General features: G+C 39.3%; 1 protein-coding gene across 3 annotated transcripts; it reads right to left on the bottom strand.

Annotated features, from left to right (window-relative positions):
* Positions 1-3,051: 3,051 nt before the first annotated feature.
* LOC140533006 (GTPase IMAP family member 6-like) lies at positions 3,052-10,763 on the bottom strand. 3 transcript variants are annotated; one of them, XM_072652257.1, is made up of 3 exons: positions 10,509-10,761; positions 6,573-6,768; positions 3,052-4,982 (listed from the first exon to the last, which is right to left on the bottom strand). In XM_072652257.1, the coding sequence occupies exons 2-3, from the start codon at positions 6,646-6,648 to the stop codon at positions 4,009-4,011; spliced, it is 1,050 nt and encodes a 349-aa protein (XP_072508358.1). In that variant the 5' UTR covers positions 6,649-6,768; positions 10,509-10,761; the 3' UTR covers positions 3,052-4,008. The 3 variants fall into 3 exon arrangements, with proteins under 3 accessions (XP_072508358.1, XP_072508357.1, XP_072508359.1); XM_072652256.1 differs by having other exon boundaries at positions 6,573-6,648; XM_072652258.1 differs by lacking the exon at positions 6,573-6,768 and having other exon boundaries at positions 10,509-10,763.
* Between the last annotated feature and the right edge of the window lie 346 nt (positions 10,764-11,109).

Genomic DNA, 11,109 nt, shown 5'->3' with positions numbered 1-11,109 from the left:
TGAGTTTTAAATTTTTGCCACCTTCCTTTCCTCTTCCCTCCCCAGATGGCATACAATCTGATATAGGCTCTACTTATACATTCATATTAAACATATTTTAACAATACTCATGATGTAAAGAAGAATTAGAACTAATAGGAGGAACCATGAGAAAGAAGAAAAAAAAACAAAACAACAAAAGAAAAGGAGAGCAAATAGTGAGCTTCCATCTGCTTTCAGACTCCAAAGTTCTTTTTCGGGATGTGCACAGAATCGTTCTATCGTGAGTCTTTTGGAGTTACATTGCTGAGAAGAGCTAAATCTATCAATGTCAGTCATCATATATTGTGGCTGTTACTGTGTACAGTGTTGTCCTAGTTCTCCTCATCTCACTCAGGATCAGTTCACTTAGGTCTTTCCAGGTTTTTCTGAAATCAGCCTGCTCATCGTTTTTAATAATACAATAGCATTACATTACATGCATATACCAAAACTTGTTCAGCCATTCCCCAACTGATGGACATCCCCTCAACCACCCTCAAAAGAACTGCTACAAATATTCTTTGTACATGTAAGTCCTTTACCCATTTTTCTGATCTCTTTTGTATACAGCCCTAGTAGTGATATTGCACAGTCTTACAGCCCTTTGGGCATAGTTCCAAAATGCTCTGTAGAATGGTTGGATCAGTTCACAACTCCACCAGCAATGCATTAGTGTTCCAATTTTCCCACATCACCAATATTTCCTGCCAACCTTCCAAGTTACCTTGGTCTGGAAATTTGTTTCACTCCATCTTTTTGTGGGTTCTGCTGCTCTAGAATTTGTTTAGAGTTATTTTATAAAGTATTTGGAGGGTTTGAGAAGAGAGCTCAGGTAAGTCCCTGCCTTTACTCTGCTACCTTGGCTCTGCCCAAAATAAATTTCAAATTCAGCTCAAACAAGTAGGACAGTTTTGAAAGCATCAAGTTTAATTTATTATATGCTTTGAAAAACAAACAAAGAACACAAGAGATATGTATGAAATAGAAATGTGTGGTTACACATACAATTTCTTTTTGTCTTCTACTTTGTATAGAAATATACATTTTTCAGTGTTTGTGAAATTCAGGATTATCTATATATATATATATATGTATGTATATATGTATACCTGTGTGTACATATATGTACATGTATATGTATATATATAGTCTTTATTTTCTTCACAGGATAAAAGATACAATAATTTCATTGAGAGAGATAATATTTCTACCTCTTTCCTTTTCATGTCACTTTCCAGATGTGAGAGGAAAAAAGCATCTTCAATTTCTCTCAAGCAAGCCCTAAGTCTTAATAGGTTCTCACTATATATGGTGTGTTTATGTGCCTGTACACACATATGTACATATGTATGTGTGTAATCCCAACCCTGTTTCAAAAGCCTTTCCTACAGAGGTTACAAAAATGTTACTGGGTCTTCAAGAAGGAAAGGTGCTCACAGTTACAATTAAACCTATCACTCTATCAGGTCCTTCTCCATGAGGCGTGTAGAAACCTTATGGGTGTATAAATTTAACTTTGCTATGTGAAGATCCAAAATAAATTATAGAGAAGGAAGAAAGAAGGTAAAGAGAGATTTCTTTTTTGTTAAAACTTTATCAACTTTTTTTTTTGAAGAAACATTATAAAGACAATTTGATGAGATGAGTCAGGGTTTAAGAAAAATTGAAGATGCTGTTTTCCTGTCTCATCTGGAGAATGACATCAAGAAGGCAATGTGGAGATATTCTTTTTTTAATGAAATTATTGTTAACTTTTATCTTGTGAAGAGAATAAAGAGAATAGTTCAAAGAAGAATTTCTTATCTCAAGTAAACTAAATAGCGTGGGACTATTTTCACAAGGGAAAAGAAGTCATCTGTTCTCACCATGTCACTTTCAGGTGACTGTGGCTGCGATCATACACATGGCAATTTTGCAAATAATTTTGTCATTATTAATTCCGTTTTTAACAAACTGTGTATTCATGCCTTGATCACATAATTACTCTCAGTCTCTTTAGGCCTAAAGTCTACTTTTGAACTTGTCTTTCTACCTTTTTTTAAAGGTAATTTGGGTAGCTTTCTTCAGACCTTTTAGTTCTGGGTATCTGTGATTCTCAGTAACTCTGGAAAAAAGAGATGCCAAATGCTCCCAAATATGGTTGAATCAGATTAAAATGTATTCAGAAATAATGAGTAAAGTAAATAAAAATACACTACAACATAGTTAATGTTGATTTGTAGTTTTCTAAGTCAATATGTGGCCCCCAAAAATTTGTTTTTATTTGAATGACACCACTTCTAATACCATTAGTACTTAATAGCAACCTCCTGAGTTCTCTTGATGACCTTCTTTTCCCGCCCATCCTCCTAATCACCATCATCAGCTCTGTCAGCTCTGTGTGTCCCCCACAGCATGTAGCATGGAGCTAGGCAGCTATTTACTGCCTAGTAGATTTTTTAAATGAATAAATGAAAGGAAAGGGCTCACCCAGATGCATCAGATAGTCAAAATGTCAAAAAGCAGTTACTAAGCTCTTATGATATACAATGCAGTATGCTAAGCTAGTCTTTACTTAACCAGAGCTATAGTTGTTTTCCCATCAAGGACAACCTGAATTTTGTTTGGTTTCTCCACCTCTAGGCAAACCTTCCTAAGTCTTTTCCTATGCCTTCATGCTGCTGTTGGGCTATCCAACCTCCTCATCCACCCACCCCCCCCACTCCCATGTCCTATCTGGGCTTACTATACCAAACAGTCTCCTCTGCTTTATTTCTGTATTACAACTCCTCTTTCTATCCACTCGTCCTAGATTTCTTCCTCTTAAGGTCCTGCTCTGTGCTTTCTCTGTTGACCTGTCAAATTAAACTTTGATAAGGTATTAAATATTTATTTATTGGTTGACTCCTGTATTCATTTGAGCAAATCCAATTCACAAAATTCTATTACAAGGCCTTATGAGATCCAAAGTTAGAAAAGATCATTGACTTCATGTACCTTAAAATCTAGAAAGTAAGATAAGATATGGACATACGTGACTCTGACACAAAATGGATTGTGATAACTCATTAGATATTTAATAACAAAGTACCAGCAGCAAAGTTCATAGACTGAGGAGATAATTCTGCCAGGCAAGATCAAGGAAGATGTCATGGTGGAGGGGATGTTTGAACTGATTCTCAAAGTGCTGGTAGGACTTTACCTTAATGTGTTACCACTCTTCTTTGGAGCATTTTCATTTTTACCATGTATCAAAACTTTTGCCCAAAGGAAGCGACATCTAATGCTTTGAACTTAAATCACAGTAGCAGGCTAGTGAAGGAAGTGTTTCTGATAAGAGGGCAACTTTCTTCAGTGGTCATTAGCCTATATTATGCATGGTTATCTTTTTATTATTACTAGTTTGATTAACTTAAGGACAGTCTTACTTACATCATTCATAAGGATATCAATAAAAATTTAAAATACAAAAATCCCTACTAGGAAAAAATTCATTATTTGACCAAAAGTGCTGGAACAATGGATAACAGTATAGAAGAAATCAAATTTAGACCAACACCTAGCACCTTATGCAAAATAAGATAAGCAAAGGCACCCAGGTGAGCTAGCCTCACACACAGGCTAGCTATGTGGCTCTGTGAAAATCACTTAACTTCTGCCTTCCTCAGTTTACTCAACTGTCACATGAATCAGATGAAGTGACTCGTTCATGCCATAGAACTAGACAAGTGGCAGAGCAGGACTGGAAGCTGGATCTTTCGGATTCTACTCTGAAAAAAAAGAATTGGATTAAATGATGTCTAACATCTCTTTCTACCTGTGATTCCTCTGATTCTGCCTCACCAATAGGGATGTGGGAAGAATCAGATAAATTATGGGAAGAAAAGTTCATTGAGAAGTATAATAGCCTGACACATATCTTGGGATGGGGTTATTTATTGCATTTTACTTGCCATCCATGATACTCTGGCTTGTGACACCACCCTGAGCTTCCTTCTACTATGATTCCTAGCTCTGGGCTCTTTCCTTTCTCTCACGGGGCCTGGGTGCAAACAAATGGGGAAGGTTCATGGATGATGGAAGAAAGGAGAAAGGATTACTGAGAAGCCTGACTGGAAAACTTGAACAGAGAGTGCCCCAGTATGAGTTGCCATCCTCCCAAGGGGTCGGTGACTCCTTCTTCAGCACTGATTCTTGATGCTGTCCATATGTCCTCTGAATGATCATCAGACGCTGTAGGGCAGAGTAGGTCTGATCTGACTCCTTTGATGCCATATCCTCCTTACAGAAAACTCCCGTAGAACCCTGTCCCTGGCCTATTGGCTGTTCTCCCAGGTCCTCTCTTAATTGCTGAATATTTTTCTGGATATAGTCATACACCTCATTCGAGTAGCAGCAGGAGTCATTTTTCCAGAGAACCCCTACTATCATCTCCATCAGTTCTTTTAGTTGGGTCTCCTGTCCCTCTCCTTCAATTTTGTTGTTGAAACCACAGTGAAATTCTTCACACACCTCATTCAGCCATTTCAAGTTTTTGTTCTCTGTTCCTTTTAAGTATTCCTTCAGGGTTTCTTTCCCTAAGTCTTCTTTCCTGGTGAAAACAAGGATGGTGCGAGACAGGATCCCCACCCCAAATATCTCCTGGGTGTGCCTGAGGGCCTCCTTGTCCTCGTTGGTGTAGCGACCCAAGTGGATCACCAGTAGTAGGGCATGAGGACCTGGGGATGAAAGGGCCGTACAGTGACAGATCTCCAGATCTTTATTTATTTGGGCTTTGGAGGAAAAGATATCTGGGGTGTCAATGACCACAGGTTTTCTTCCATGCCATTCTCTGCTCTCTCTTTGGCATCTCTCAGTCACTGGCCTGGAACTGACCTTAGATGTAAAGGCCTTCCTACCAAGGATGCTATTTCCAGTTGCACTCTTCCCACTTCCCGTCTTGCCTACAAGGATGAGCCTCAACTCTCTTGGCATCATTGAATCTGGAAACACAAACATGAAAACGAGAGGGTCAAAATTCTGAAGGATGTAAACATCCTTTTCCCCTGTTGCCATTAGTCAAGTCATGTTGAAAAACAAAAGCCAAGCCGTAGTCATTGTTCTGATTAAGATTTGAACCATGGGAAGTCAAGATGACTTATTCTCACCCTTTTAACCCCTGCACTACTCCAAGCTTACATATGAATGCTGGGTGCCAGTTGGGAGAGGAAGGGAGTGAGCTGGAATCAGGCACTGGAGACAGACAGACACAGACAGAGACAGAGACAGACAGAGACAGACAGAGACAGAGAGACAGAAAGAGAGAGACAGAGACAGAGAAACAGAGGAAAGGAGGGAGGGAAGGAGAGTGAGAGAGGCAGGGAGGAAGGGAGAGAGAGGGAGGGAGGGAAGTAAAGAAAGAGACAGAAAGACAGAAAGAGACAGAGACAGAGAGACAGAAAGAGAGTTTTTTGTTGACCAAAGAGTTGCTTTTTTGACAGGTAAGCAAAGATCCTATTTACTACCTCATTTCTAAGTCAGATGTTCTCCTGTTGTATTCTGCCTGCCTAGATTTTTGCTGTAGGAAAACAATTCTCTGATCTATCATGTCCTCTCCCTGCTTCCTTATTTGAGTTGTGTTCCATCTCATTTGGCCAAGCTTCCTTTTTTTTCCTGCCTCTTTCTCTATGCCTCACTCCATCTCTCTCTTTCCATTCCTCATGTTTTATTGAGAAATTCAGTAAGGAGGTCAGCACATCTTCCTGCATTAATACTCCCTAACTGAACTCAGTCATGAATTTCATTATCAGCAAATGTCTCCCTTTAACTTTGACAAGATACTCTTCTCACAACAAGATTCTGATGAATTTAATGCAGATATTAGTGTCTTAATTTTATAGGTGGGGAAATGGAGGCACAAAGAACTTGAGTTGCCTAGATTCATGCAGCTACTATCACACCAAGACCCTGTTAGATCTTCTGATTACAGTATCAATATTTCTCCACAATATCATGGGGCTTCTCAGCTTTTCTCTTTCGGTTCCCTTTCTTTTCCCCTCACCTCACATATTTCAAGTGTTCTCAAGGATGTGGGGGAGAATGCAAATGAAAAGTAGATCCTCGTCCTACAAAACACTGAGTTTGTTGCTTCATTGTTTCAGTCATGTCATACTCTTCATGACCCCATTTGGGGCTCTCTTGACAAAGACACTGGAGTGATTTTTGCCATTTTCTCTTCCAGCTCATTTTACAAACAAGGAAACTGAGGCAAAAAGAATCAACTTGCCCAGGGTCACTCCACTAATAAGTGTAAAGCCTTCAGATCTCTGGCTTAATGTGTTGTCCAGTCCAAGTGTATTTGTGTCTTCAGTGTCTTAACCCAATGAAGGAACAATACTGATGGAATTTCAGGCACTGTACAAGGTAGATGAGGGATAGATTGGAGGGTGAAGGGAAACCTTCCTCATACCCAGATATCATATCATCTAGGGAGCCACCTTCTTAGTCTTTACATAAGACCAACATCAACTGTTTATAGGCATAGTTGGTACCGCTCTTCTTTAGAGAAAAGCCTTTATTATCAAAATTCTCACCATCTCCTTGGGCTGCCTGACTGGCAGGAACTTCAGTGTTGCCACAGGGCTCTCCATCTCCTTCTCCCCTTTCCATCTGAAGATAGCAGCAGACATGAAACTGAAGTTAATTTTTATCCTAAGATCCAGGGTCCAAAATACACTGATCCACTTTCCAGAAATGTTGTATTTGGAAAATCTTTGACAGTCTGTGGACCTTGATTAGAGGGAGAAAACTTGTCAAATACGACCCTCCATCTATTTTAGAAAACAAGAGAGTGTCTATTTCTCATTTCTAGCACTGTTCTTTCAGAGTCTGAAAAACTACATGGAGGAGGTAGGACTTGGGTTGGGCCTAGATGGATAGCTAGGATTTAGAGAAGGAAAGGAGAAGAGATAAACATCCTCACAGAGGGAGAGGAAAACAGTATGGACAGGAATGAATCAGCCAGATATGAGGGAACAATGAGGAGACAGGTTGAGGCACATATGAGGATGTATATTGGGCGTGATAGGCAATAAGACTGGATAAATAACACAAATATTCATCAAGCTGAGATTCACAGAATTTCTTTACAGCAACAACACTATGAGATTAATAGTGGAAATATAATTGTGCCATTTTATAAATCATAGGCTGTAGGGCCGAAGGAACTTCACACATCATCCAGTACAACCGCCTCACTTTATAGATGAAGAAAACTGATTTCCAGAGAAGTTAAACAATGTGCCCAGTGTTGCCCAGGTAGTAAATAAAAAGGCCAGGTTTAAAAATCTGCTTCCTTTCCTTTTCAGCCTTGTCCAATCCACATACTTTCCATTAACACTGCTACTATGGAAATATTCCAGTAGGAAAAGATATAAGCCAAATATTCCCCAGACTCCTTGATAATCTTCACATAATTATTAGGAATATAAGAATTCCTGATGTAGAAGGCAATATTTGAGCTGGGTTTTTAAGGAGAGGGATTACCAGTGAAAAGGTACAAAGTGAAATAATAGATGTATAATGCTTTGTAAAGTTTGAAGTCAAGATTCTTAAGTGCCATATATGAAGTCTCTGCTTTGCTTCTCCTGCTACCATAGAAACTATTATTGCTCTTTTTTTAGGGAGACACCGTCCTCCCCATACTGCCCTACAACATACCCTCAGATAGTCAACACATTTTAAGCACTGTCAGCTTCCACTAAACTGGCGCACCAATGGGATGCTTTGAGAATGTTGATTTATCCCTCCCCACAGAAAGTCCTCCAGCTTAGTTTTGACAGAAATTAGGAAACCTTAGGTATCAGCTAGCAAATAAAGTTATTGTATTTTAAATTATAAAAGTTAAAAAGGAAGGGGTGGCCAGTCTGACTATAGTTTGCCCAACCTTACTCTAGAACAAATATTAGGATCCTCTCAAGTAGAAAGAAACCTCAGTCTTTTTCTTTTTCTTTGGGCTCTTCTTCCTGGTTCAATAACTAAGGTATTGTTTAGAAAGTAAATACTAGCTTGTGCCAAGTATTACACTTACCTTTGAATTTTAATCTTTAAAAGCTGTAGTCTAGCTGCTGGACTATCAACCAGGTAACAGTTATTAGTAGCTATGTAACAACTCTCTGTAACTGTTTTTCAATCCTAAAGCTCTCCTTTTTTTTTCTCTTGTAGATGAGTGAGTGGAGAAAAGGGACCAAGACAATTCCAATCCCAGGCAAAAGACCTCCATTACTTGTTCAGTCACATTGCAGACCTTTTCATCCCCACACTTGGACCAAGATTTGGTTACGTCTAGACATTTTAATAAATCTCAGGAAGACATTAGCCTTGGCATACATACATGTGTGTATACATATGAATATGTGTATGGATACATATATATGTATATATATTCACACACATATATGTATTTGTTGTTGTTCAGTTCTTCCAGTCATGTCAGATTCTTTGGAACCCAGTTTTGGGGGTTTTCTTGACTGAGACACTAGAGTGGTTTGCCATTTCCTTCTCTAGCTCCTCTTACAGGTGAGTGAACTGAAACAAGGAGGGGTTAAATGACTTATCCAGGGCACACAGCTAATAATTGTCTGAGACCAGATTTGAAATCAGGAATATGAGTCATTCTGATTCTAGACCCAGCACTATATCCATTGTGCCAACTAGTTACCCTTTATATTGGTGTATATAGACATAGCTGTACTTATAGATACATGTATACACACATACATATACACAGATATAGACATATAGAGATACACAGATATAAATAAAAGTATAGACATGCAGATACAGATAAAGATAGTTAGATATTATATTCTATACCATGGATACTGGTATATTGGTATACACCATGTACAAAATAAGTGTTTAATAATGGTTTTTTCAATAGAGTTCAATTGATTTGGACTTCCTTTTCTATGACTTCAATCTCACTAAGAAAATGATTAGGTTTCTCTACAGGTTTGGTTTTCCTTTTAGAGTATGTACTGAACTGCACATTGTAGTCCTAGGCTATCATCGGTCTTACTATATAAATTATTGACTTGATTTCCTGAATCATCAACAGTTTCGTGTGAATTCTATTAGCAAATAAGTCTGATGGCCCCTATGTGGATTGATAAAATCAAGCTCCTGACTTGTTAAAATGTGAATTTTACTTTATATGAGAGCCAAACCCTTACTCTTTGGTAACTTCACCAAAATATAGCCACCCTGTAGCCACCCTGCCTGAGAAGTTTTCCAAATGGTGTTTGCTTCTCTTTCTAATCAATTAATTTACCAATTCACAATCACTTATTCCTATGTGCCAGACACTATACTAGGGTCTGGTCATACCAATACAGATTGTATTGAAATGACGCAATGCCATTCTGATATATCTTGACACTTGGCTCCAATCAGAGTACCTACACACCACAAATCCAGAACGTGTTCCTCCCAGGGGGCCAGACAAAAAGAAATTTGAATAGACAGGACAGAGGGCACTTAAGAATGATTGTGGAGTGGAGCTCCAAGACCATAATAAGTCCTAGGTGTGAGGAGATTGGGGAAATAACAGAGAATGATATTATGGGAAGAACAGTGAATCATGATTGAAACATCCCATGTTTTTGCCTTGAGTCTGACCAATTCACCATGTGACTTTGGGTGAGCCAGTTCTCTTTTCTGGGACTCTGATTCCCTTAGTTGTCAGGAGAGGGTTTCAGAGAAGAAAAACACTAATATCCTTTCTGGCCCAGAAATTCTATGGATTTTTAAATGATCCCTGGGTCATCAGTCATTTGTAGCAAAGCAAAATAATGAAGGGACAACAGTAGCACAGCTTTCTGGCCTGAGTTATACCTCTAGCCTGAATTATTTGTGGAGTACTGAATCACATTTACTCACTAGTAATCAATGAGCTGGTCCTTTCTTCAAACAGAGCAGACAAATGAATAATTGATCTCTCCCTCTCACAGAGCACTTTTGGGAGCCCTACAACATCTCAACCTTGTTTGATCTGCCACAACAATCCTCTGAGGAAGCCACTTGGCTTTCCAGGGTGAAGAATGAAATTCAGAACTTGGGACCCAGACCAGGTCTAAACGAGGAACACAGTGGTGTGGTCAGCCATTTATTTGATCTAACTCTTCTTCCCAAATTTTATGCTTTTTCCATTTTGCCACAAGCACACAGTGAGCACACACACACACAGACACACACATGAGTACACACAGGGGCACAGAGGAGTGTATACATGAACACAGAAACATTAGCACATACAAACTCATGCAAATACCAGAAGTACCCATGGACACACAGGAACACACAGGAGCAAATACATGAACACACAAACCTGAACAAACACCAGAAGCACCCATGAACACACACACAGGGGTATATACATGAACTCAAGGAGCCCAAACACAAGCACACTGACACACTAACACATACAAGCACACATACGAGCACACACACCTCTGAACACACAGACTCACCATGGTGCTGCTGAGCAATGTGAATCATGGACTTGTTTTCTGTCACTGATGTCTGTGAACTGTTAGAAATCTCCCCGTAGCTTGGATGTGGTTCCACTGAACACCAGGTCCCCAGATGCCTTCACCATAATCTTTCCTCTCTTCTCTAAACTTTTCAACAGAAAATGGTCTGCAACCATGGTTTGTTCTGAAGGAGCTGCCCTGACACAGTATACTGGCTGCTATTGGCTCTGAGACAGTCAGCTACAAAAGCAGGAAGTCAGGACCTGCCTGTTTACATCTCAAACCAAGGCAGGTGTAAAAGGGAAAGCTCACCTTACCTTAAACACGCACTCTCCATGATTTTGGCGGTACTTAACACAGAGAAAAAGCTCTCTCAGCTTGGGTTCAGGCCTGGTTCTGGAACTTACTAGGTACACAGCCTACTCCTTACTCCAAGGCTTCAAGTCTCAGTTTGATCATATGTAAAATGAGGACAATAAGTGTCCTGTTTATCTAACAGGGACATTGGAAAGATCAAATCAGCTTATGTGTGTGGAAGCACTTCCAAAAATTTATGTTAAATAGGAGTTTTTCATTGCATTGATAAGAGTTCTTTAAT

This window comes from Notamacropus eugenii, chromosome 3, assembly GCF_028372415.1.
Source record: "Notamacropus eugenii isolate mMacEug1 chromosome 3, mMacEug1.pri_v2, whole genome shotgun sequence".
In the NCBI taxonomy this organism is placed as follows: domain Eukaryota; kingdom Metazoa; phylum Chordata; class Mammalia; order Diprotodontia; family Macropodidae; genus Notamacropus; species Notamacropus eugenii.
Note: the sequence above shows the minus strand (reverse complement) of the source record. Positions and strands in the feature narration are given on the sequence as shown.